Genomic DNA, 27,641 nt, shown 5'->3' on the forward strand with positions numbered 1-27,641 from the left:
GTTGGTGAATGAACAGAGAAGGGAAGCAACATTCTATTGCGAAAACTACGTTCCAGTGCATGCTGCTGTACTAGCAAAAGAAATACACAGAGGAAAGATAACAACAGGAGAATGGCTGGGATCTTGGAAATTTTGGTTTTTGTGCTGGTATCTTTTCTGGTTCTGCACTTCCTGAGACAACTTTGGTTACACAGACACTACCCTCCTGGACCTTTCCCACTTCCTGTCATTGGGGGCCTGTTGCAGATTGGGAGAATACTTTCACAAGACGTTTTCCTGAAGGTACGTCCACTAGTTGAGTAAGAAGCTGGTTTAATAGAACTGCAGATTATTTTATTTTTAGAGCGATTGAGGAGTAAAGTGTTGTGTTGGTAAAACCTCCTGGAAAATGGAAGGGTGACATTCAGTGCAATTTGACAATTGGCTTAATGGAAATTGTTAGTTAAATATTTGTTCCTCTGTTCATCAAAACTGCAGTTTGTTCTACAGATATTCTGCATGCTAAAGGTAAAGGTAAAAGTTAAAGGACCCCTGGACAGTTAAGTCCAGTTGAATTCAACTATGGGGTGTGGCACTCATCTCCGCTTTCAGGCCGAGGGAGCCAGCATTTGTTCACAGACAGTTTTCTTGGTCATGTGGCCAGCATGACTAAACCGCTTCTGGCACAATGGGACACCATGATGGAAGCCAGAACACACAGAAATGCCATTTACCTTCCAGCCACAGTGGTACCTATATATCTACTTGTGCTAGTATGTTTTCAAACTGCAAGGTTGGCAGGAGCTGGGGCAAATAATGGGAGATCACACCATCATGTGGATTCGAACTGCTGACCTTCGATCAGCAAGAGTCTCGGTGTTTTAGACTACAGTGCCACGTTTGTCCCTACTCTGCCTACTATAGCAACTTTAAATGTACACATAATAAGTTCAATTAATTGTTTCAATTTTATCATCATAACAAATCTTATCTGGCTTGTTTACATCATCAGTAATCATTTTTACATATAATACCAAATTGATTGGCTGTATGATTAGCCCTGTATATAATTTCTCCAATAATCTTGTGGGACAAACACATATACATTATTCAGGGATACATAAGAAAAGAAAAGAAAAGAAAAGAAAAACTTTATGTAGACTTCATCTTGGCTGCAATTTCCTATATATATATATTTTGAATGAGTTTTGTTCTTTTTTTACATATGGATTGCCTTTATATTTGTCTATACAATGTGATATTCTATATATGTATTTGGGGCAAAATGTCTCCCATAAAACAAAATGATCCATATTAAGTAATATATAAAGAATTATAAGGGCTATAAGCACTGGCGGAGGAAGAGGAGTGTGGGGGGAGCGCACTGCCCCCAGCAGCATGATCCCAGTGGGGTGCCATCCTGGCTGCCCCCCCGCCTGCACTGGGCACCATGTCCCCAGGACGTGCACCAGCCCCACCCCCGCCTGCTCTCCGCTCCCCGGTGCAGGAGCATGAAGCTCTGCCACTGGCTATAACAAACCCTCCCTGGATTCAGAAAATCTTATTACCAGACAGCTGCTAATCTCCCTTTCTTGGGCAAGGTTCTTCTTTTTTAATAATTGGGCGAGATTCTTGAGCAGATGGTTGTGGATCAGATCTAGGCTCTCCTGAAAAAACACACACACCAATTTTCTAGATCATTTCAATCAGTGTTGTTTCAGATCCAGTTTTGGCACAGAAACAGCTTTAGTTATCCAGTATGTTAACCTCTGTCAGGAGAGAGACGGGTAATGTGCCCATATTAATTCTGCTTAACCTCTCAGCACCTATTAATACCATTGACCATGGTATCCATTGGGAGCGGCTGTCCGAATTAGGGATGGGTTGCACTGATTTATGATAGTCCAGTCCTACTTCAATGGCCACTTCCAGAGGGTTATGGTTGGAGAGTGCTGTTTGAGCCCATGGAGACTTTAATGTGGGGGTTCCTTAGGGTTTTATTTTATCCCCTGCTTTATTTAATATTTACATGGCACCACTGAGTGGGTTCATCTGGAGTTTTGGAATACATTGTCAGCAATATGCTGATCATAGAATCATAGAATCATAGAATCATAGAGTTGGAAGAGACCACAAGGGCCATCGAGTCCAACCCCCTGCCAAGCAGGAAACACCATCAGAGCACTCCTGACTTATGGTTGTCAAGCCTCTGCTTAAAGACCTCCAAAGTAGGAGACTCCACCACACTCCTTGGCAGCAAATTCCACTGTCGAACAGCTCTTACTGTCAGGAAGTTCTTCCTAATGTTTAGGTGGAATCTTCTTTCTTGTAGTTTGGATCCATTGCTCCGTGTCCGCTTCTCCGGAGCAGCAGAAAACAACCTTTCTCCCTCCTCTATGTGACATCCTTTTATATATTTGAACATGGCTATCATATCACCCCTTAACCTCCTCTTCTCCAGGCTAAACATGCCCAGCTCCCTTAGCCGTTCCTCATAAGGCATCGTTTCCAGGCCTTTGACCATTTTGGTTGCCCTCCTCTGGACACGTTCCAGTTTGTCAGTGTCCTTCTTGAACTGTGGTGCCCAGAACTGGACACAGTACTCCAGGTGAGGTCTGACCAGAGCAGAATACAGTGGCACTATTACTTCCCTTGATCTAGATGCTATACTCCTATTGATGCAGCCCAGAATTGCATTGGCTTTTTTAGCTGCCGCGTCACACTGTTGGCTCATGTCAAGTTTGTGGTCAACCAAGACTCCTAGATCCTTTTCACATGTACTGCTCTCAAGCCAGGTGTCACCCATCTTGTATTTGTGCCTCTCATTTTTTTTGCCCAAGTGCAATACTTTACATTTCTCCCTGTTAAAATTCATCTTGTTTATTTTTGCCCAGTTCTCTAATCTGTCAAGGTCGTTTTGAAGTGTGATCCTGTCCTCTGGGGTGTTAGCCACCCCTCCCAGTTTGGTGTCATCTGCAAATTTGATCGGGATGCCCTTGAGTCCATCATCCAAGTCGTTGATAAAGATGTTGAATAAGACCGGGCCCAAGACAGAACCGTGTGGCACCCCACTAGTCACTCTTCTCCAGGATGAAGAGGAACCATTGATGAGCACCCTTTGGGTTCGGTCAGTCAGCCAGTTACAAATCCACTGAGTGGTAGCATAGTCAAGACCGCATTTTACCAGCTTCTTTACAAGAATATCATGGGGCACCTTGTCAAATGCCTTGCTGAAATCAAGGTAGGCTACATCCACTGCGTTCCCTTCATCTACCAGGCTTGTAATTCTGTCAAAAAACGAGATCAGGTTAGTCTGACATGACTTATTTTTCAGAAATCCATGCTGACTATTGGTGATCACAGCATTCCTTTCTAGGTGCTCACAGACTGTTTGCTTAATGATCTGCTCCAGAATCTTCCCTGCTATTGATGTCAGACTGACTGGGCGGTAATTATTTGGGTCCTCTCTTTTCCCCTTTTTGAAAATAGGGACAACATTTGCCCTCCTCCAGTCTGCCGGGACTTCGCCTGTTCTCCAGGAATTCTCAAAGATGACTGCCAGTGGTTCTGAGATCACATCTGCCAGTTCTTTTAATACTCTTGGATGCAGTTCATCTGGCCCTGGAGACTTGAATACATCTAATCTAGCCAAGTATTCTTGTACTATCTCCTTAGTTATTCTGGGCTGTGTTTCCTTTGCTGAATCATTTGCTCCAAATTCTTCAGGTCGGGCATTGTTTTCTTTATCTGAGAAGACTGAGGCAAAGAAGGCATTGAGTAGTTCAGCCCTTTCTGTGTCCCCTGTTTGCATTTCACCATCTTCTCCTCTGAGTGATCCCATTGTTTCTTTGTTCTTCCTTTTGCTACGAACATACCCATAAAAGCCTTTTTTGTTGCTTTTAACCTCTCTAGCAAGCCTGAGTTCATTCTGTGCTTTAGCTTTTCTGACTTTGTGTCTACACGTGCTGGCTATTTGTTTGAATTCCTCTTTGGTGGTTTCCCCCCTTTTCCATTTTTTGTACACATCCTTTTTTAATCTTAATTCAGTTAAAAGTTCTTTAGATAGCCACCCTGGCTTCTTTAGGCACCTTCCATGTTTCCGTCTCATTGGTATTGCCTGATGTTGTGCTTTTAGTATCTCCCTCTTAACAAACTCCCAGCTATCATGAACTCCCTTTCCTTTTAGTATTGTTGTCCATGGGATCTCACCCAGCACTTCCCTAAGTTTTATGAAGTCGGCTTTCTTAAAGTCAAGAAATTGAGTCCTAGTATGCTTGGCTGCTCCTTTCCGCTGTATAGTAAACTTCAGAAGAGCATGATCACTCGCGCCTAATGATCCTTCCACTTCTACCCCACTAACCAGGTCATCAACATTGGTTAGGACCAGATCTAAAATGGCTGTTCCTCTTGTTGCTTCTCCCACTTTCTGGACAATGAAGTTGTCTGCAAGGCCAGTGAGGAATCTGTTTGACCTTATGCTCTTGGCTGAGTTTGACGTCCAACAAATATCCGGGTAATTGAAGTCCCCCATTACTACTATCTCCCTTCCTTTTGCATGCTTCGCCATCTGTTCCAGGAAGGCATCATCTATGTCCTCCGTTTGGCTTGGGGATCTATAGTAAACTCCCACAATGAGGTCTCTGTTATTCTTCTTTCCCTTAATTTTGACCCAAATGCTCTCACTTTGGCTTTGAGGATCTAAATCTTGGATCTCTTCACAGGTATACACATCCCTGACATATAACGCCACTCCTCCTCCTTTCTTGTCTGGTCTGTTTCTCTGAAATAGATTGTATCCCCCCATTATTACATTCCAATCGTGGGACTTATCCCACCAGGTTTCAGTGATGCCTATTATGTCATATTTAGTTTGCTGTACCAAGAGCTCAAGCTCATCTTGTTTATTTCCCATGCTTTGCGCATTAGTGTACAGACATTGAAGTCCATTAATCATTCCCCCGTGTCTCTTATTTAAGGATTTTTTCCTCCCACCACTAAGTCCGCGTGCTGTTTGCTCCGTTTGGTCTATGACATTTGGAAGATCATCTTCATTAATTGATAGACTCCTACCTTCAGGAGCACTGTCTCCCTCCCCCACATTAGTCAGTTTAAAGCCCTCCTGATGAGGTTTCTGAGATTTTTGGCAAAAACATTTCTCCCAACCGTTGTGAGGTGCAGCCCATCACTTGCCAGAAGTCCATCTTCAAGAAACTGCAGTCCGTGATCTAAGAATCCAAACCGTTCCTGTTTACACCATTTGCGAAGCCAGCTGTTCACTTCCACTATTTTCCCCTCTCTCCCTGGGCCACGTCGTTCAACTGGGAGGACAGATGAGATGACAATTTGTGCATTTAGTTGCTTCAATTTCCTGCCGAGAGCCTCGTAGTCTCTTTTGATCTTCTGGAGGCTATTGCTTGCAGTGTCATTGGTTCCCACATGAACCAAGAGGAAGGGGTATTTGTCAGTGGGTTTTATGATTCCTTGCAGTCGTTCAGTTACATCTTGGATCTTAGCCCCGGGGAGACAGCACACTTCCCGAGACATCTTGTCAGGCCCACAGATCACTGCTTCTGTTCCCCTCAGTAGGGAATCCCCTATCACCACTACACGCCTCCTCTTGGGTTTGGTCGGGGTTCTTCTGTGAGCTGTCCGTTCCAAGGTCGCCTGCACATTCCCTGAGGACTGACTTTGCTGCTCGTCTTCATATACCTGATCGACTGTAATGAGGGAGAGATCCTCAAATGGAGTCTGCTCTTCGTCTTCCATGCTAGGGGAGAGGACCTCAAAGCGATTGTGTATTTCTAAGCAATCAGAGTGAACCCTGGGCCTCCTACTTCTTTGAGTCACGTTTCTCCATATATCTGGCTCCTGTGTTGGTGAACTAGACTCCTTCTCAGGGGAGTCCCCTGTCTCCTCCTTGGTGGAGACGGTGTGCTCTGTTGCTTCCAAGAAGAGCTCCAGTTCTCTAATTCTTTGGAGCGTAGCTATACGTTCCTCCAGTTGCTGGACTTTGTCTTTTAAGAGGGCAATCAACATGCAATTGCTGCAGGTAAAGCTGCCTGCAACCTTTGGCAAGATGGCAAACATTGCGCAGGAATCACAGGCGACTGCAGCTGTTCCCTCCCCTTCCATCTTGAGATCGTGTCGTTGGGGTTGGCTACAGAGGTCCTCCATCATAAAAAGCTTGAAGACAGGACAAATAACTGCCCCCACACAAAAGAACACCTAGATCTCCCCAAACAAAAGTTTGAGACTAGCTCCCCTAAATCTAAAAGATGGATCTAACTGCGTGCGCCGCTAGGCGCGCGCCGCTGCCCTGCAAACTCTGATAAGCTTCTCCCACAGCTAATCCCCTGCCTCAACAGAAACCCTGCCCCCTCTGACCTTTACACAGGGAAAACAGCTAATGGGCCACAAAGAAACACACACACACAAGAAAACCCTTTTTGCTCCTTCTTCAACTGATGCCCTGCAAACTCTGATAAGCTCCTCCCACAGCTAATCCCCTGCCTCAACAGAAACCCTGCCCCCTCTGACCTTTACACAGGGAAAACAGCTAATCAGCCACAAAGAAACACACACACACAAGAAAACCCTTTTTGCTCCTTCTTCAACTGCTGCCCTGCAAACTCTGATAAGCTCCTCCCACAGCTAATCCCCTGCCTCAACAGAAACCCTGCCCCCTCTGACCTTTACACAGGGAAAACAGCTAATGGGCCACAAAGAAACACACACACACAAGAAAACCCTTTTTGCTCCTTCTTCAACTGATGCCCTGCAAACTCTGATAAGCTCCTCCCACAGCTAATCCCCTGCCTCAACAGAAACCCTGCCCCCTCTGACCTTTACACAGGGAAAACAGCTAATCAGCCACAAAGAAACACACACACACAAGAAAACCCTTTTTGCTCCTTCTTCAACTGCTGCCCTGCAAACTCTGATAAGCTCCTCCCACAGCTAATCCCCTGCCTCAACAGAAACCCTGCCCCCTCTGACCTTTACACAGGGAAAAGAGCTAATGGGCCACAAAGAAACACACACACACAAGAAAACCCTTTTTGCTCCTTCTTCAACTGATGCCCTGCAAACTCTGATAAGCTCCTCCCACAGCTAATCCCCTGCCTCAACAGAAACCCTGCCCCCTCTGACCTTTACACAGGGAAAACAGCTAATCAGCCACAAAGAAACACACACACACAAGAAAACCCTTTTTGCTCCTTCTTCAACTGATGCCCTGCAAACTCTGATAAGCTCCTCCCACAGCTAATCCCCTGCCTCAACAGAAACCCTGCCCCCTCTGACCTTTACACAGGGAAAACAGCTAATGGGCCACAAAGAAACACACACACACAAGAAAACCCTTTTTGCTCCTTCTTCAACTGATGCCCTGCAAACTCTGATAAGCTCCTCCCACAGCTAATCCCCTGCCTCAACAGAAACCCTGCCCCCTCTGACCTTTACACAGGGAAAACAGCTAATCAGCCACAAAGAAACACACACACACAAGAAAACCCTTTTTGCTCCTTCTTCAACTGCTGCCCTGCAAACTCTGATAAGCTCCTCCCACAGCTAATCCCCTGCCTCAACAGAAACCCTGCCCCCTCTGACCTTTACACAGGGAAAACAGCTAATCAGCCACAAAGAAACACACACACACAAGAAAACCCTTTTTGCTCCTTCTTCAACTGCTGCCCTGCAAACTCTGATAAGCTCCTCCCACAGCTAATCCCCTGCCTCAACAGAAACCCTGCCCCCTCTGACCTTTACACAGGGAAAACAGCTAATCAGCCACAAAGAAACACACACACACAAGAAAACCCTTTTTGCTCCTTCTTCAACTGCTGCCCTGCAAACTCTGATAAGCTCCTCCCACAGCTAATCCCCTGCCTCAACAGAAACCCTGCCCCCTCTGACCTTTACACAGGGAAAACAGCTAATCAGCCACAAAGAAACACACACACACAAGAAAACCCTTTTTGCTCCTTCTTCAACTGATGCCCTGCAAACTCTGATAAGCTCCTCCCACAGCTAATCCCCTGCCTCAACAGAAACCCTGCCCCCTCTGACCTTTACACAGGGAAAACAGCTAATCAGCCACAAAGAAACACACACACACAAGAAAACCCTTTTTGCTCCTTCTTCAACTGCTGCCCTGCAAACTCTGATAAGCTCCTCCCACACCTAATCCCCTGCCTCAACAGAAACCCTGCCCCCTCTGACCTTTACACAGGGAAAACAGCTAATCAGCCACAAAGAAACACACACACACAAGAAAACCCTTTTTGCTCCTTCTTCAACTGATGCCCTGCAAACTCTGATAAGCTCCTCCCACAGCTAATCCCCTGCCTCAACAGAAACCCTGCCCCCTCTGACCTTTACACAGGGAAAACAGCTAATCAGCCACAAAGAAACACACACACACAAGAAAACCCTTTTTGCTCCTTCTTCAACTGCTGCCCTGCAAACTCTGATAAGCTCCTCCCACACCTAATCCCCTGCCTCAACAGAAACCCTGCCCCCTCTGACCTTTACACAGGGAAAACAGCTAATCAGCCACAAAGAAACACACACACACAAGAAAACCCTTTTTGCTCCTTCTTCAACTGCTGCCCTGCAAACTCTGATAAGCTCCTCCCACAGCTAATCCCCTGCCTCAACAGAAACCCTGCCCCCTCTGACCTTTACACAGGGAAAACAGCTAATGAGCCACAAAGAAAGAAACACACACACACACACAAGAAAACCCTTTTTGCTCCTTCTTCAACTGCTGCCCTGCAAACTCTGATAAGCTCCTCCCACAGCTAATCCCCTGCCTCAACAGAAACCCTGCCCCCTCTGACCTTTACACAGGGAAAACAGCTAATCAGCCACAAAGAAACACACACACACAAGAAAACCCTTTTTGCTCCTTCTTCAACTGATGCCCTGCATCAGCCCTGATGATGCACAGCTCCTTTATATCTGAAGCTGTGGCAGTGGATGTGCTGGACTGGTGTCTTGCCTTGGTAATGGATGAGAGCTCAATCCAGATAAGACTGAGGCTCTGTAAGTGGGTGGTTCCCTAGATCAGATGGATGGGAGGTTGCCTGCTCTTGATAGAATTACATTCCCTCTGAAGGAGTGGACATGCAGTTTGCAGGTACTTCTGGGTCCATTGCTGTCCCGTGAGGCTCTGGTGGCCTTGATGGCATGGAGTGTCTTTCGTCAGCTTTGGCTGGTGGCTCAGCTGTACTCCTTTCAGGTCTGGTAACCTCTAGGTTAGATAACTGCAATGCATTAATGTTGGGCTGCCTCTGAAGATGGTTTGGAAACTTCAGCTGGCCAGGTTGCTCACTGGTGTAAGGCAGTTTGAGCAGATAACACCAATCCTGGCCCGATTGCACGGGCTGCCAATTAATTTATGGGCCCAATTCAAAGTGCTGATTGTGACCTATGACTACAAAAGGAGAAAAGCTGCAGTTTGAACTCTGCCTGCAGGGAAAACACCCACAAGCTTCGCTGTTTGTTGTTTTGTAATAAAACCTTTATTTGATTTGGTTTTACACCGGTCTCATGGTGTCATAGTCTCTGTCATCTGCCGCCAGAGGAAAAAAAAACCCCTCTAACATTCTGTTCTCACCCTGAAGCAAAGTTCTTAACCCGAGGTAATATTTCTGGGTTAGTGGAGTCTGTAACCTGAAGCGTATGTAACCCGAGGTACTTAAGTGCCAGGCGAAAATGTGGCTGCATAAGGAACTTACACATGAGCTGAGAGGTAATAATAATAATAATAATAATAATATTTATTTATATCCCGCCCTCCCCAGCCGAAGCCGGGCTCAGGGTGGCTAACAACAATAAAACAGTACAAAAGTACAGCATAAACAACATTCTAAAATCATTCATTATAAAATTAATTAATTCAAGCCACTGGCAACCATTGGGCCAGAGCTCCGCGAAGATTGCCGAGGGAGGGAGTCAGGCTGTGCCCTGGCCAAAGGCCTGGTGGAACAGCTCTGTCTTGCAGGCCCTGCGGAAAGATGTCAAGTCCCGCACGGCCCTGGTCTCTTGTGACAGAGTGTTCCACCAGAGCGGAGCCACAGCCGAAAAAGCCCTGGCTCTAGTTGAGGCCAGCCTAACTTCTCTGTGGCCTGGGACCTTCAAGATGTTTTTATTTGAAGACTGTAAGTTTCTCTGTGGGGCATACCAGGAGAGGCGGTCCCATAGGTATGAGGGTCCTAGGCTGTATAGGGCTTTAAAGGTTAAAACCAGCACCTTAAACCTGATCGTGTACTCCACCGGGAACCAGTGCGGCTGGTATAGCAACGGGTGAATGTGATCTCACAGCGAAGACCTCGTAAGGAGTCTCGCTGCAGCATTCTGCACCCGCTGGAGTTTCTGGGTCTCAAGGGCAGCCCCACGTAGAGCGAGTTACAATAATCCAGTCTGGAGGTGACCGTCGCGTGGATCACAGTGGCTAGGTCAGGGCGAGAGAGGTAAGGAGCCAACTGCTTAGCTTGGTGGAGATGGAAAAATGCCGCCTTTGTTATAGCTGCAATCTGCGCCTCCATGGAAAGAGAGGTGTCGAAGATTACACCCAAACTCTTAACGGACGGTGCTGGCACTAATTGCGCCCCCGCAAGAGATGGGAGTGCCCGCAAGAAGGGCATGTTTGGTGATGTTATCAGTGGGTATTCTCAGTTGCCACATGCCCTGCTTCTAATTGCTCCTTGTCTGACCTAGCCCACTTAAATGCATGTCTCCAAAAAGACAGAAGAACTATGCAACAAGAAAAGATAAAGGCAGGGAAATTTCAGGGGTTTAAAGATTCACACAACCACTTCTTGCAACAATTGGGCTGCCTTGAAATATACTCTCTGGTGGAAGAATGAGGAAATCCCAATGAAAGAACAGTGGCAAGAAAAATTGATGAGCTATGCATCAGTTTTTGGCTAAATTGACATACAAATTGTGGGACAAGGACAACTGTGACTTTAAGGAAGAATGGGAGCTTTTTACAATTTATCTAAAAAGACAACAAAATGAATCAGACTCCTTGGCAGCTTTTGAATAAACATACACAATTTATTAGTTGATAACATGGTAGATAGATAATGTAAGGATATATATAATTTTATAACATGCAGAGTATAATATGTGCAGTTACAGATAGGTAGCCGTGTTGGTCTGCCATAGTCAAAATAAAAAATTCCTTCCAGTAGCACCTTAAAGACCAACTAAGTTAGTTCTTGGTATGAGCTTTCGTGTGCATGCACACTTCTTCAGAATAATATGTGGTGAGAGATCAGAGAGAGGAGCTGAGGGAAGTTGCTGGGAGGGGGGAGGGGGGGTTTGAAGGGGGTGGGGAAAAAGGGGGGAAATAATAAGATATGTTTTGATAATTTGTTATGTTGAAATTGTTAATAAAAACATTTTTTAAAAGAATAAGAATTATATTCTCTGGTAGTGAGGAAGAAGGCTTTGCCACTAACTAGCTCCCAGAATGCCTGTCACGGTGGCAATGGGCTGTAGTCACAAAAGCTTGTAATAATCTGCTATGTTTTAACCTGACAGTTCTCTTTTCTACTTTGATGCTAATGGCAGCTGGCTAAGCAATATGGAAACATTTACACTATATGGATCGGACATCGACCTATGGTAGTACTGTCTGGATTCCAAATGGTGAAAGAAGGCCTTACAAACCCACCAGAAGTCTTGTCTAAACGACCAGTGACCCCTTTCCTGGAAGCTGCACTAAAAAAAAAGGGTAAGTTGTTGAGAAGGCTGATGGGTTTTGCTGGCCCTATCTCCAGAGAAGAGTATAAAGTCGAAATCTGAATATGCCCATCATATCCATGTGACCACTTCAATAACATTATGAACACAAATAATCACGAATGCACCATTAAAAGGATATCTGGAAGGATCCTGTGTGCTATATTGAAATAAGTTCCAGTGCTTGAAGACAAGATTGAGTGATGGCCTCTTAGGCATTTTCTGAAGAGTACAGTGCTGGTGAATATCACTTTACTAGACAGATTCTGTTCCAGTCTTGCAGTTCTTAGGTTGTGAAAGAATGGCATCTCTGAAACGCACAGCTATTATCTGCACTAAATTTGGTCTCATCTTGGTTGACTGACAATTTTAAAAATATGGCATTTTTGTGAGTAATGTTTTCTCATTGATTCCTTCCTGTTTTAGGTTTGGTCTTTTCAAATGGTCACACCTGGAAGCAGCAGAGACGGTTCAGTGTCATTACTATGCGGAAGCTGGGTCTGGGGAAGAAAGGCATGGAGTTCCAAATACAAGAGGAAGCCCATCATCTTGTGGAGGTCTTTGCACATGCAAAAGGTATGTGATATTACCGTATTTACATGAATCAAATCACCCTCCAATCTAATGAACACCTCAGTTTTCAAAACCTTGAAACCAACAAAGTATTTGCTGGCAAATCTAATGTGGTCGGGGACAGAGGGTGGCACTAGGGAGGGAAATGTCGTCGCGCCACTCCTTTGTGTGTGGAGTGCCACAGGGCGCAATTCTCTCCCCGATGCTTTTTAACATCTTTATGCGCCCCCTTGCCCAGATTATCCGGAGCTTTGGGCTGGGCTGTCACCAATATGCTGATGACACTCAGCGCTATCTGCTGATGGATGGCCACATCGACTCGGCCCCGAACACACTGACCAGATGCTTGGAAGCTGTGGCTGGATGGTTTCGTGGGAGCCGATTGAAACTAAATCCTTCGAAGACAGAGGTCCTATGGCTAGGTCGGGATGGCATGGGGATGAGGGACCAACTCCCTTCTCTTGCGGGGGCCCAATTAGTGCCATTGCCTTCCGTTAAGAGTTTGGGTGTAATCCTTGACGCCTCCCTTTCCATGGAGGCGCAAGTTACAGCAACAGCCAAGGCGACATTTTTCCACCTTCGCCGCATCAAGCAGTTGGTCCCTTACCTTTCCCGCCCCGACCTGGCCACAGTGATCCATGCGACGGTCATCTCCAGGCTTGACTACTGTAATTCGCTCTACGCGGGGCTGCCCTTGAAGCTGTCCCAGAAACTCCAGCGGGTGCAGAATGCTGCAGCGAGGCTCCTCACGGGGTCTCTGCCATGGGAGCATATTCACCCAGTGTTTTTCAAGCTGCACTGGCTCCCGGTGGAGTACAGGGTCAGATTTAAGGTGCTGCTTTTGACCTTTAAAGCCCTTCACGGCCTAGGACCCTCGTACCTACGGGACCGCCTCTCCTGGTATGCCCCACGGAGAGCCTCAAGGTCCATAAATAACAACACCCTAGTGGTCCCGGGCCCTAAGGAAGTTAGATTGGCTTCAACCAGAGCCAGGGCCTTTTCAGCACTGGCCCCAACTTGGTGGAACGCTCTGTCTCATGAGACCAGGGCCCTGCAGGATCTGATTTCTTTCCGCAGGGCCTGTAAGACAGAGTTGTTCTGCCTGGCCTTTGGCTTGGAGCCAATTTGATTCCCTCCCTCCCTCTCTTTCTTTTTTCTTTTCCTTCTCCTCCTGCAATGAGGCTACATTTTAATATTTTAATGTTCCATTATTTTAATGTTGTATTTTATTTTTGTTTTTAAGTTGTAATCATTCATCTTGTTTTTATTATTGCTTGTAAGCCGCTCTGAGCCCGGGCTTGGCTGGGGAGGGCGGGGTATAAATAAAAAATTATTATTATTATTATTATTAATTTTCACAATGCAATTTGGCCAAAAAAGGTGCACATTACATTCGCGTAAATATGGTAAGTAATGATGCTAATACATATCCCAGTTTGCAGAGATCTTTATGCACAATCTCTGCACATTTTGGAATGGAATTTCATACATTTTCACTTTTATTCAAATATATTGAAAATAGCAATTGATCCTAGCAGCTTTCCAAGATATACAGTGGTACCTCAGGTTAAGTACTTAATTTATTCTGGAGGTCTGTTCTTAACCTAAAACTGTTCTTAACCTGAAGCACCACTTTAGCTAATGGGGCCTCCCACTGCTGCTGCGCCGCCGGAACACGATTTCTGTTCTCAAATTGAAGCAAAGTTCTTAACCTGAAGCACTATTTCTGGGTTAGCGGAATCTGTAACCTGAAGCGTATGTAACCCGAGGTACCACTGTAAATGTAAATGATTTCATTTGCAGGGCAGCCACATGATTTTTCCCTCTCCATCACTAATGCAGTGTCCAGCTTGATATGTGTTTTGGCTTTTGGATACCGATTTTCTCTTGAAGATGAAAAATTCCAAAAATTGATCGATGCCATTGATTGCCTCTTGAAAGATACAAGTACCTTACTTCACCTGGTGAGTAGACTTTTGATTCCCAGAGGCTCTAACTCAAATAAGCATTCACAGAACATTATGGTAGTACTCCTAAATCTTAGGGCTCATCTATACTTCCATTTGTCTTGCAGGTTTCTCCCCCTGAAAAACCTGCTGTTCACCACTGAATTGGAACAAATGTCAGTTGCTTTTTTTGTGAGTTGATGTTCCAATTCAGTGATAAACAGTGGGTTTTCCTGGGGAAAGTGGCAGGAAAATGAAAAATCATTTGGATCCGTGTCTAGAAAGCAGGACACAAGCAGAAGTGTGCATGAGCCCTCAGAGTACTCGATTCATTGGAGGGATATGTGAATTTAAATCCGTGTTGGATTTGTATGCCTCCTTCCAGCAACTTCTGCAGCCAAGCTGATATCAAGGAAGGAAAGTCCACAACCTCCTGAGGGCATCCATTCCACTGTCAAACAGCTCTTACTGTCAGAAAGTTCTTCCTGATGTTCAGTCAGAATCTCCTTTCTTGAAAATTGAAGCCATTGATTCAAGTCCTACCCTATTATTATACCCAGCAGGGTATAATAATAATGATTGCTAATGATAATGATAATAATTAGCACAATTTTTCTAGAAAAAAGGTGCCACAACTCACCATTAAAGACTCCCTTGTTCTCTTACAATGGCAATGGTGCCAAGCTGAGAGGTGACGGAACTGAGTTCCGGTGAGTTTCAGCTGAAAAAGAAGCCCTGATGATGATGATGACGATTATTATAGGAGAAAACAAGCTAGCTCCATTTTCTATTTGACAGCTACAAATCCACCTGTTACCTCATTCAACTCATATTTTATGAGTTTTGTCACAAGAATATCATGGGTGACTTTGTCAACAGCCTTACTGAAATCAAGATACACTATAACCACAGCATTCCCCTGATTCACCAAGCTTGTAATTCCATCAAAAAGAGAAATGAGATTCATTTGGCATGGCTAACTGTTGAGAAACCCATGCTGGGTCTTAGTAATCACAGCATCCTTTACTAAGTGCTCACAGACCAACTGCTGAATGAATGAATGAATGTTGCACTAAACTCTTTGCAACAAAAATGAGCCAAAATGTGAGAATAATTCACCTTAGCACTGTGTCCTTAAGCTTTGACAGTTCACATAAATTTAATACATATCTACCTCACTTTTCTCTGAAGTATTCAAAGAGGCTAAAGAGAAACGAGGAATGAACACCCCCCCCAAAGCTTTAGAAGCAATATAATCATAACTGCAACACCTATTAAAAACTTATTAAAATAATATGTAGCAGAATCAGAAGAGACAGGTTAGTTAAGTTCAGAACACAGCAGCATCTATCCATCAACAGATCATCTTCAGAACCATGTTTATTCACTTAAACAGAAAAGTTTGGAGGAACTACCTAGAAAGGGTATTTCATGTTTTTGCTGCCACTATGGAAAATTCTCCAAGATTTCTGCCAGCTGCTATATTTCTAATGGTGATGGGACCCAGAGCAGCTCAGAGACTGAAGGTGTGGTTCTGAAAGGAGAATACAGCTTTAGAGACCCTGGTCCTGGGTCATGAAGGGCTTAAAAATATGTAACAGTAAGAATGGTGTAAAATGAATGTTATATGAACTGACTGCTGCAGCTGCATTTTTGTACTGGTTAAACATCCCAACCTGCCTTCTAATGCGGTCCTATTTAGTATGCCCAATTCACTGCCACCTGAAGTGATGTAAAAACACTCTGCCACCTGCCACCCGGGAGTAACTCTGGGTCAAAGAGCGCCCACAGACATTTAGCCACAGCCTCAATAATAACCCAGGCCATGATGCTGAAGTGCCAGTCCAAATGAGTTTGTTGACAAACCTTGTTACCAAACCATTTTGTGGTAGTGACTTGTGGTTTTTGCTTTCTCCTCCTCTGCAGCTGTATGAAGTCTTCCCATGGCTCATGAAACATTTCCCAGGGCCTCATAGGAAGTTATTTGCCTCCGCAGACTTGGTACTTTCATTTTCAAAGGAGGAGTTAGAAAGGCATAAAGAGCAACGAAAGGATGAGCCGCAGGATTTCATTGATTTCTACCTACTTCAGATGGAGAAAGTAAGCATCCACTGTCAACTCCAGGCACTTGGGGCCTGTCCACACTACAATGTGTGTTTGTGTCTGAGTTCCCACTTACTTTGTGTAGTCCAGATGAAGTTACCCTCAAACAGCACCTGTCTTGATTCTTTCCCCCTGCAAATTTGGGTGTACCTGATACAGAGATAATTTGATGATTTAGCTAATTTAGCTAAATAGCTTAGGGTCTTCGTATTTACCGGACCGCCTCTCCTGGTATGCCCCGCAGAGGACCTTAAGGTCCATTAATAATCATAGTTTAGAGGTCCCGGGCCCTAAGGAAGTCAGATTGTCCTCCACCAGAGCCAGGACCTTCTCAGTGATGGCTCTGACCTGGTGGAATGCTCTGTCCCATGAGACCAGGGCCCTGCAGGATTTAACTTCCTTCCGCAGGGCTTGTAAAACAGAGCTATTCCACTTGGCTTTCAATTTGAACTTAGCCTGATCTTTTATTCCCCTTCCTTCCTCCCCCCCTCCGCTTTTTATGCAGATTACCCACTCTGGGATCCCACAGCTAATTCTCCCCTGGTCTCCTTGCTGTCCCAAATAGGACTAATTTAGCCAGCTAGCCCTGGTGATCATCTAATGTTTATTGGCTGGATTTCCCCCCTAAATTGTTTTTTGAATTCTGAATTTATTGTTATTCACGTTTTATACTGTATTTATGCTGTTTTTTTGTTGCATCAAGTAAGTGTTTTAAATTTGTTGTTAGCCGCCCTGAGTCTGGTTTTCTGAACCAGGAAGGGCGGGGTATAAATAAATTATTATTATTATTATTATTATTATTATTATTATTATTATTATTATTATTATTAAAATTTAGCTAATGCTGCAGAAGACAGAATTAGGATTCAAATGACTTTAACAGAGAACATGAATTTCAATAGGGACAAATGTAAGGTTCTGCACCTAGGCAGGACTAACCAGATGAACAAAAATAAGATGGGAGACACATGTGAAAAGGATCTAAGGGTCTTAGTAAACCACAAACTTAAGTCAATAGTGTCAATAGTGTTATACAGCAGAAAAAAAACCTAATGTTATTCTAGGCTGCAACAACAGAAGTATAGTGTCCAGATTAAAGGAAGGAATAGTACTGCTCTACAACAGTAGATTCTATTATAAATTGGGGGAAATTGGGCTCCAAACATCTGGGGTTACAGATTATTTATTTTGGTTGGTTTGGCTGGGTGGATCAATAATCACTTCTTACTACTCCCATATCCATGCCCACTACTTCCTGAATGCTTTACTGTAACTTCTTTTCTGGCTGTGATCATAAATATTTCCAATGGACTTCTGAACAGAGGAATGTATGTCTCTTTTGATTCCTCAGATTTGCACAAAGACAGAAAAATGAGCAAATTTGCAATTTCCTGACTGTGCTTTTGCACACATCTTGTGTGGGCTTTTTTAAAAGGGTGTGCATGTAGCTATCTGGAAACATACCCTCACTGAGATGAATGAAAAAGCCATATTGTTCCTATATATATCCAAATATGTGCAGGTGTGAACTGCTCTGGTCTTATATGGATGTGGGGGATGAATGGATTAATAGCTAAATAATGATCAAATATGGCAAGTCCTTTCTTGCCTAAAAGAGAAACCACCCCTGCTAGGTGTCAGCATCGCCCTAGAGCCAGTGCACCAACTGGACTCTTGCACCTCAACCCCGACTGGGCTGGGCGAGCTGGGTAGCACCGCCAGAGACCTCCTTCTCGCAGGAACAGGTCACAGTGCTGTGGACTCACAGCTTAGAGCTGAGAGCACCGGGTTCACTGTCTCAATACTACAGTCGTTGCGCAGCAGAGTTTTGCAGAGTTTTGCAGAGTCTTGCAGAGTATAAACCACTCGGAGAGCAGCTCTGTAGAATATCTTCCTTTTATTCTATAACTACAACTATGATACAAAGCTATATACAGAGCTGAATATTCTAAGCATAAATCAATGCTACACTGAGAGTCTGCAGCTGCTCTTAGCAGCAATCTTATCTTTAGGATCTCTAACACTCTCACTCTCTCCGATACACTGACTGACTGACTCTCTCTCTCACACACAGATATGTTGCTGGGCAGAATAAGTAAATAGGCAGGACACGCCTCCTCTTCTCTGTGGAGAGTCAGCAGAGACCATCAGGAGATGGTCAGGAGATTCTTGGGTATGGGAGGGGTGAAATCTCCTCAGGTCTTTGTGACTTTAAAGAAACTCTGTGCATCATGAGTGTCAGCTAAGTGCTGGATCTCTTGAGCTTTTTTAATCCACCACGTGTTTTTTAGTTCTCTGGTTCGTCTTTGAACCTCAGCCTTAGTGTTGACATCGGTTTTTTTTCTTAGTAGCACAGTTTTTATCTCTTTGCCATATCTGAAAGGCCTTCCTTTTTGTTTTGTTTTGTTAATAATGCGTTCAATTTCACTGTCATTTTCATCAAACCAGTCCTGGTGTTTCTTGGTTTGGTATCTAATAGTTTGCTTACAGGCTGCAATAATGGATGTTTATAGCTTGGTCCAGTGTTCCTCAATGGAGGATTGTTCCTCAATCAGGGAATTCCAAAAGCAGATGGTCCTTAAGAATCGTTTGGAAGCGGTCCCACCTGATAGGCTCTTGAAGGGCTTAAGTGTTCATTTTGTGCCTTCATTTCCTTCCTTGAAGCCTGCGTTGAGGTATAAGCTGGATAGCCATCATGAAAAGTATTAATCGGTGCTCTGTCCAGCAGTTGTCGGCACTTATCATACCTCTGGTATGGAGCACATTATGGTGATCTTCAGCTCAGAGAATTACATAGTCTAAGAGGTACCAGTGGTTTGACCGAGGATGCCTCTATGACGTTTTCAAGTTATTTTTCTGTCAAAAGGGTATGTTGGTAATAACAAGGTTGTGTACTGCACATATCATTAAAAGTAAGATTCCATTCTGGTTGCTGTTACCAATTCCTTCTTTCCCATTAGTCCCAGGCCACAGATCAAAATCTTGCCCAACTCTAGCATTAAAATCATCCTCCTTAGGCATCTCTGATAATGTCTTCATCGGCATCCAGTGTTGGTGCATAAGGACTTAGAATAGTAGCCTGCTGGTTTTGGGCAAGTTTTATTCGAAGGGCTGAAAGTCAGTCATTAATACCAGTAGGTATTAAGATAAGAGCTTCACAAAATCCTTCTTGATAGCAAAGCCTACTCCATGTATTCAACATTCTTGTTCAGGTAGACCTTTCCAGAAGAATGTGTAGCCTCCTTTTTCTTCCTTCAGTTGTCCCTCACCTGCTCTTTGAGTTTCTTGAAGTGCTGCAACATCGATGTTAAAACGTCAGATCTCTCTTGCAATGATGGCACTTCTGCGTTTGGGACGCTCCTTGTCTGTACTATCCTACAAAGTCTGTATATTCCAAGTTCCAAAGTTCAATTGTCTTTTACGACCACTGGGTGGTGACCCCACTGGGCATGGTAACCCAGTCATGGAAAAAGGGATGCAGACTATGTTTAGGGCACATTTTCTAGCCCCTCCCCCTTTTCAGGGTGAACAGAGTGGATCCTAAGTAGGGCTGCTTAGTCATGGATACAGTTCCGGAGCTGCTCAGCAACTGTATCATTTCTTGTGTCAGAACAAAGGAATCTGTATCCAGTGCCCATGTTCATGATTAGGGGCTTCCTGCCACGGTTACCATTTGCTGGCTGTGGGACTTTTTTGGGTTTGGGTTGGGTTTTGGGGAAGATGCCTGTGCATGAATTTGTTTTATGGATGTAAATCTGTGCATGCTGACCAACGCAGTCTTTGCAGTAAGGCTCTGTTCCGATGGCATGAGTAGTCACGACTACAGGTAGATTCTTATCTGCTGCAGCCTTCATCCGCCTTCACAGCCATTGTGACTGCTTGTTATCTGCTTGTTATCATCCGCCTGTTCTGCCATTGAGGACTTCTTGGATAATTTTTTCTCTAGCTCCTCCCCTTTGAAGTTACCGCCTTGGGTGACCCTGCTGGGAGTACGAGACTCCCGACGGCTTCACTCACAAGGGTCATAGGACTGTGCAAGCCCACTGACCACGAAAAGGTGGTGATCCAACGAGTGAGGATCCTTTCCTATACCCTTTACAATGCCATGTTATGAGTTTCAGGGGGAGTAGACTGAATGCCGATACCCTTCTAATGCCTCGGCCCTGCTTCTAATTCTTGGAATAGCCAGACTAGCTTCCTGGTGAGAAAATGGGTGGTTAAGGTAACATAGGAAGTGGGTCTGTGCAAGATGGGAAATGGGTGGGGGGCCCTCCTCCAACTCACAGGTTGTTAGAAAGGCAAAGGCAGGATTGGGAGCGGAAAGTGAAGTGATGAACTTGAATGCTAGAAGCAGCAAGCTGGAAAGCGAGAGAAACAATGTTTGATTTGAATCCAAGGCTGTGGCTATGGGGGAAACAAGGCCATATTGGGGTGCTGGTGCTGTGAATTCCTCCACTGTAGGCTCAGGCTGTAAGTAAAACATGTATCATAAAAACACCACAGTCTCTGTTATGCCTCATTCCAAAGGAAACACGAACCCTGGGTAAGTGCCTGGAATTCTTGGAATCTTGAACCACTTGGAGATTGGGGTGGCGAGCAATAGGCATTTTAGATGACTACTGCAGTCCATGACTGTGTGAAAGTATCTTCCTACAAAGTTACCTGTAAAACAAAGTATTAGGTGTTGCGCTAGGAAGCCCCCCCCTAAGTCAGATAGATTTTATGTGGCCTGCAATTAATTCCAACATTTCACCTTTTCCATTATCATCAACAGAGCAAGGATGACCCCAACTCTACCTTTGATGAAGACAACCTGGCAGAGTGTGTTCTTGACCTCTTTGTCGCAGGGACAGAGACGACTGCTGCTACTCTGCAATGGGCACTGCTCCTCATGGTGTCTTATCCAGATGTTCAAGGTGAGGGAGAACTTTGCAATGGAAGCAAGCACCTCCCTGGATCCCTGTAGGGAAGAGCTTAGATTTATTTGCTTTTTAGTAGCTGATTGTAATTCTTCCAAGGTTTCATAATGAGTGGATGACAGATATTTGTTCACAGTTGCACCCAAATGGTACAAGCCTTCCTCATGGGGTGTTACTCCAGCCCCATAATCATTGTGTGTTGCCTTTTTCTGAACCTTTTTAATAAAAGTAGTTAGTAGTTAGTATGATGGAAATAGGCAACTCACCCAAAACCAGTTTCTCTGTTGTGAATGTGTTTTCTTGTCTTTGTGGTGACTCTATTGTTTTGTTTTAATATTGCTGGACTTCTGATTCCAAACAAAATGTTTTACTATTTCTTATAAAGGTAAAATGCTGCTAGGCATAATACTGCAAACTTCGGTGTTGTTTACTTCTGCTCAGTCACCAAGATCTGCTGACTTGTTTCATCTAGTTTTGACTAACATTTGCTCTCCAGTCCTTAGAACAAACAGTGACTATTTCCACAGTAATCAAGAGATCATTCCAAGAAAACTGGGAACGTCGTTTGATTCCAGATTTTCTAGTAACACTAGGATTTCCTCACAGAGAAGCATAGAGTGTGCCATTTCCTAGTTCTATGTGGAAAAAAAATGCATAAAATACTTTTGTTTTGGGCTTTTGTTCGGCATTTAACCTCTAGGCCCTTCTATATCCCAGCAGACTCCAGAAGAGAGGCCTGTCTTCAGGGAAAGGGGATTCTGCCCAGTCTTGCTGACAGGCTGGTGATACACAAAACCCCTATAAAAAGAACCCCTTCAGAAACTTGGGAAGGGGATGTCAATGACTTGAGTTCATTTCAGGGTTGGTCTGCTTCCTAGATATGCTTCAGCTCCTGGGCAGCATCTGCTTCGCTCTCAGAAATGGGAGGATAGGCAGCTTTGCCAAGAGGGGAAGCCCCCATTTCGTCCTTGCCTCAAGGGATAGCTGCTAAGGATAAGGAGGAACACAGAGCTGCCCTTCCTTTCCCTTCTGTGGTCGCCTCAGTGCTTGGTCTTTTGTCAGCCACTAACTCTTCTCTTCAAGAGGGAAGGGAAGAGGCAGCTGCTTTGGCAGAAACGACTGGCAGAATTTGTGACCAGGGAGAGGAGTCGGTGGAAGAAGACTGGAAGAAATTTAAAGACTACTTGCAGAAAAACTGTAAAATCAACGAATGTTAAAATGATGTTGGATTGAAAATAAGTGGTATTGGTAAAAAGATTATCAAGAATATGCAAATATGGATTGATAATGGTTGAAAATACATAGTTATAATAGGTTAAGATATTGAGTAAAGATAATGATAGAGGGTAAGGATTTGCTGAAAGGATTTTTAAACGGGAATACAAAAAGGGGAGGTGTGAGGAGGTCAAGGAAATAAGGAAATGAGTTGAAAGATTATTGAAAGATGGACTTATTTTTAAATCTTCTTTTTCTTTTTTCTATTTAGTTATTAGTTTTCTTTTCTTTTCTATACCCTTCTTTATGTGTGTTTTTTTTAGTTTGTTAAGTTTTGTTTTACGTATGAAACTCTATTTTGTAAACCTATGTTTTGAGTAACACCTTAATAAATATTTCTGGGGGGGGGGGGAGGGAAGAGGCAGCTGCTCTCTCAGGAGACTAGGGAGCCAGAGCTCTCTAGAATCCCCTCATTATACTTAATTCCTAACAACCATTTTAAGTACCACCACAAGGAGATGCTTGTTCCCCCCCTCACACTCCACCCACTGGGAAGCAACGCCCCCCCATATGAACCCCCAGTTAACCAAGAGTGCTACTAATTTTCACTCAGTCCTGCTGTTAGGCTGTTAGCCATCCTTCTCCCCTTTCCTGCCCTGTCTCTCTGAGGCACTGAGAGGAAAAGGCAGGCCAGAGTGACCAGGCTGCTGCTGGTTGCATTCCTGAGGTAAAAAAAAGTGAGGAGAGGCCCCAGAGGACTCTGTGGGGCACCTTCACTCCTCCTTTAGTATCTGTGGGCTCTAGTTGTGGCCAAATGCCATTTTGCTGCTGTGGCAAGCTGCTTAATCCCTGCTACTCCTGCCACCTCCATGGCTTTTTTTACATTGCATCCAAAGATAGCAGTAGGAGGCTTGGTTGGCCCTCAATCTGACTCAGGAGTACCATCGCCAGCTTTCCTCCTCTGCAACATCTTGTGCCTGCTTTGCAGATTTCACCACAGAGGTGTTTGCCTTGGGGTATGGCTGAGCAGCGCACAGTGTGGGTTGCCATTGTGGCCAAGCAACCACTTTGCCAGGAGGAGGCCAGGGGAAATGGGCAGCCATAGAATTGTGCTAACTAGCCTCCATGCACTGGCTGCAATCCTGTTTTGTGTGGGAGAGAAGCCAGGCACTGAGTTTCAGTAAGGGCAGAACTGAGTGGGTGAAAGAAACATTTGATCTGGCTCCTGGTGAAATAGTCTTCCCAGAGAGTAAGGAACTCCCCTCTGAATTAAGGAACTCCCCTCTGGAAACATGAGAAACTGGCTGCTGCTGAGTCAGGGCCAGGGTCCATCCAGCTCAGTATTGCCTACACTGGCTGCCATCAGCTCTCCAGGATTTCAGGGAAGGAACATTCCCAGCCCTACCTGGAGATTCTGGGAATTGAATCACAGACCTTCTGCATGCAAAGCAGATGTTCTATCCCAGAGCAATAGACCTTTTCCACATGCAGCTGCATTCACGGTATTTAATTGTTAACTTCTTATTTTCAGGGTGCTGCCAGCATATACCAATGAGCCTCACTTAATATACCAGGGTCTTTTCACCCCAGTGGCGTAGCGTGGGGGGTGCAGGGGGGGCCAGCCGCACCGGGCGCAACATCTGGGGGTTAGGGTTAGGGGGCGCAAATCCACGGGTTAGGGGGCGCAAATTACTTGCCTTGCCCTGGGTGCTGACAACCCACGCTACGCCACTGTTTCACCCCACCATATACAGCTTGATTGTCAGAAGTTTCTCAGATATAATAATAATAATAATAATAATAATAATAATAATAATAATAATATCTTTATTGTCATTGCCCCCTTCGGGGATAACGAAATTAAACTAGGGTATTTTTAAATAAAGCTTCATTTCCCACTTTTCACTGCAGATAAAATCTACAAGGAGATGGAAGATGTTTTAGATTCCTCCCTTCCCATTTGCTATGAAGATCGAAAGAAACTGCCTTACACCAACGCGGTGATGCATGAAATTTTGCGTGCAAAATATCCCTTATTAGTTGGAATTCCCAGACTAAATGCAAAGGATTTGGAAATGCATGGTTTTCATGTTCCAAAGGTACAAGATAAGGCAGCAGTTGTATATTTTGAGAGCAAAGAGCACTTGAGAGTGGCACTTTAAATGCACATATGTAGCACAAAATCTGAGGGAGAAGGATCTCCCCTCTCCCGAAAAGAAATCTGAAGATTAATAACCTGAAAGCTAATAAATTCTATTATGAGAAATACATGCTATCTCCTGATGCACCAAATCAGGATTTGAATCAAATATTGTGCTTATTGACTGTATCTCTATACAGTGGAATCTTGGGTTGCTAACGTGATCCGTGCGGGAGGCACATTCACAACCCGCGCAGCGCTGTGCCTGCGCAGGTTGCAATTTGGCACTTCTGCGCATGCGCAAAGCGTGATTTAGCATTTCTGCGCATGCGCGAGCGCCGAAACCCAGAAGTAACCTGTTCCAGTATTTCCGGGTTCGACGCGGTGCGCAACCCGAAAACACATAACCTGAAGCATCTGTAACCCAAGGTACCACTGTATGTGAGAAATGTGTTAAGATTTGGGGCAGTGAATGGCAAAACTGTTTTCTGCTGTTCCGGATGCATTCTGAGACAGCTGTTTCTTCTTTTCAGGGGGCATTTGTTGTTCCAGATCTGAACTCTGTTCTTGTCGATCCCACGCGATGGGAAAAACCTGAAGAGTTCAACCCATGCCACTTTTTGGACAAGGATGGAAATTTTAGGTCTAGAGAAGAATTTTTGCCATTTGGAGCAGGTAAACGTAGAAATAATTTATGGTCATGTTTAGCAGCTTGTTTCAAACAAACTGATGGTCAATGTTGATTAAACAGAGTGAGGGACATGAATGGATCCCCTGTGGTGTAAAAAATCAGGTTGGGGTCATCATAGGTGCCTTCTCACACTGAAGATAGTAGGTGCCTGCAAAGAAGGGCTTCAACTTTGCCCATTGACTTTGTGGGGGTCCAGGCCCACAAATACATTATTGTGAGTGCTGAAGCATCCCTTGCCTCCTGGAGTTAGCTCCAGTGGGGGTCATAGTGTTGAGAGAGCAATGGATTTAGCAGTCTTCTTCCACGCCATTCTTCCAATCAGAATTCTCCTGCCTTATAGTAGGAGTAATTATCCAGATGTTGTTGGGCATACAACCGTTCACTCTGCTGCAAATTGCATCCATAATATTTTTGTCTGTATGGCTACTGCAGGAGGTGATCCCAGAACAAACAGTTGCTCCAGCTTCTTCCCTCTCTCTTTTCATCTCTCTCTCCATTTTTTCTTTTTGTTGTAGCTTCTGCTATCTCCATCACTGTTGGTAGCTGCCACTATTGGCCACCAGGTGTCTGCTCTGAGATTCACACACAGGCAATGTGTGATGGAATGCACTTTGATTATTCCTTCTCTTATGCCCTTCTGCCAGTAGTTAGACCTGCTCCCCCAAAGTACTACATATAGTGATACAACCATGACCTGTATGCTCCATATCCAAATGCTCACGCTGCTTTCAAGCATAGTCTTCCTTTGGGAACTGCAGCCACTCAAGGTCAGCTTCCAGTATTTCCTGGAGCAAAGCCAGGACCCTCAGGATGTCAACACAGAGGATTAAAGGGAGATACTTTGGGAGTAGCTGTTTTCCAGCTTTTTGTTGTTGCTGCTGTGGCTAAAACTACTAGCTGAGCAAACCAGATGAACTGGAGAATAGATGGAGTTGGTTATGACTCACTTGTTGCTTCCCCCTTCTTTCTTTTGCAGGGGCTCGAGCCTGTGTGGGAGAGCAGATGGCCAAGATGGAGATATTCATCTTCCTAACCACCCTGTTGAGGGCATTCTGCTTCCAGCTGCCAGAAGAAGTGAATGGACTCAATAACAAGCCTGTTATGGGGATGACATTGCATCCCCACCCTCACAAACTCTGTGCTATTCCCCGCTGCAGTGCATAAGAAAGCCTATCAAAATAATTACCATGGTTTGTTTATTTATTGCAATAAATTCATCCATCATTCTTTTCCCCTTTTACTGATATTTTGCCCTTGGATCTCTCAGTTCTACTATCACTGGAACAACAAAAGTCTCCTTCATTTGCAGTTTCTGCATACATACTCAGGACTGAATTCTCTCTCTGATCTTACATATTTTTTACTCTGTGCCATTCAAAGATGAAAAGGGAGCCTATTTGTTGAATCTGCTCTATGGTAGTATTTATTTTCTCAGCTTATGAAGTACATTGTATGTTCTCCACTGTTATGTACTGAGATGAATCCTAGAACAATAGGATCCAGAATGCAGCAGTCTGATTGGTCCGCAGGAGCCACCCAATCCAGTTTCAGGTGGAAGTGAATCAGTGACCTGATTGGCCTGCAGGAGCAGCCTGGAATTAGCCAATCATGCTAATTGTATATATATAGCTAGATGTTTTGTGTATATATAGCTAGACGTTTTGGGAAAAGTTTCATTCATTGCTACTATGAGCTGAATAAAGAACTTGAAATTCACACTCCGAGTATATTTCACTGGCGACGAGGATGGGATCCCGCTGAGCTGACTGCCACACACAGCACCGCAGCACCACCGCCTGCCGCACTGCTGCATCACACCGTGCATCCAGGCTTCAGCTCCGGGACCCAAGGAATGGCAACAGAAAGCAGCTTCTTGCCATTCAACCCAGCATCAGGAGACTGGGAAGGGTATGCTACCTGTTTCAACTTCCTCCTAGAAGCTAAAGAGGTCACCAGCGACACCAAGAAGAGGGCGACATTCTTCAATGTCTGTAGAAAGGAGACGTTCAAAATCGCCCAGGCTCTCTTTGCGCCTGAAGATGTTGCTACCGTTTCTTACAAAACAATAATGGAACGGCTGAAGGGGCACTTGTTGCCGCAGCCCTTGGTGGTAGTCTGCCGAAATGCCTTCTACGCAAAGCGGCAAGCCCCCGGGGAAACCATAACCATGTTTGTGACCTCCCTCCACCAAGCCGCCCAGCTCTGCAACTTCTCAGAGCTGGAGAACATGTTTCGTGACCGCCTCGTCGGTGGTCTGCGGGATGAGAAGCTGCAATGATGCCTCTACGCCAAGAAGGACCTAACGTTCCAGGTTGCTCTGG

General features: G+C 44.7%; 1 protein-coding gene across 2 annotated transcripts; it reads left to right on the plus strand.

Annotated features, from left to right (window-relative positions):
* LOC309533167 (cytochrome P450 2J5-like) lies at window positions 1-27,036 on the plus strand. 2 transcript variants are annotated; one of them, XM_082224371.1, is made up of 9 exons: window positions 1-282; window positions 11,563-11,725; window positions 12,160-12,309; window positions 14,110-14,270; window positions 16,179-16,352; window positions 21,130-21,271; window positions 24,401-24,588; window positions 25,163-25,304; window positions 26,297-27,036. In XM_082224371.1, the coding sequence occupies exons 1-9, from the start codon at window positions 112-114 to the stop codon at window positions 26,482-26,484; spliced, it is 1,479 nt and encodes a 492-aa protein (XP_082080497.1). In that variant the 5' UTR covers window positions 1-111; the 3' UTR covers window positions 26,485-27,036. The 2 variants fall into 2 exon arrangements, with proteins under 2 accessions (XP_082080497.1, XP_082080498.1); XM_082224372.1 differs by lacking the exon at window positions 16,179-16,352.
* Window positions 27,037-27,641: the final 605 nt, after the last annotated feature.

This window comes from Podarcis vaucheri, assembly GCF_965113315.1.
Source record: "Podarcis vaucheri genome assembly, chromosome: 5".
Classification (NCBI taxonomy): domain Eukaryota; kingdom Metazoa; phylum Chordata; class Lepidosauria; order Squamata; family Lacertidae; genus Podarcis; species Podarcis vaucheri.

What these genes read in the sequence shown, in the direction of transcription:
- LOC309533167 (XM_082224371.1), top strand. Translation starts at nt 112, where the DNA reads ATGGCTGGGATCTTGGAAATTTTGGTTTTTGTGCTGGTATCTTTTCTG. An exon ending in CACAAGACGTTTTCCTGAAG is followed by an intron (nt 283 to 11,562) that starts GTACGTCCACTA and finishes TGCTAATGGCAG; the next exon opens with CTGGCTAAGCAATATGGAAA. An exon ending in AGCTGCACTAAAAAAAAAGG is followed by an intron (nt 11,726 to 12,159) that starts GTAAGTTGTTGA and finishes TTCCTGTTTTAG; the next exon opens with GTTTGGTCTTTTCAAATGGT.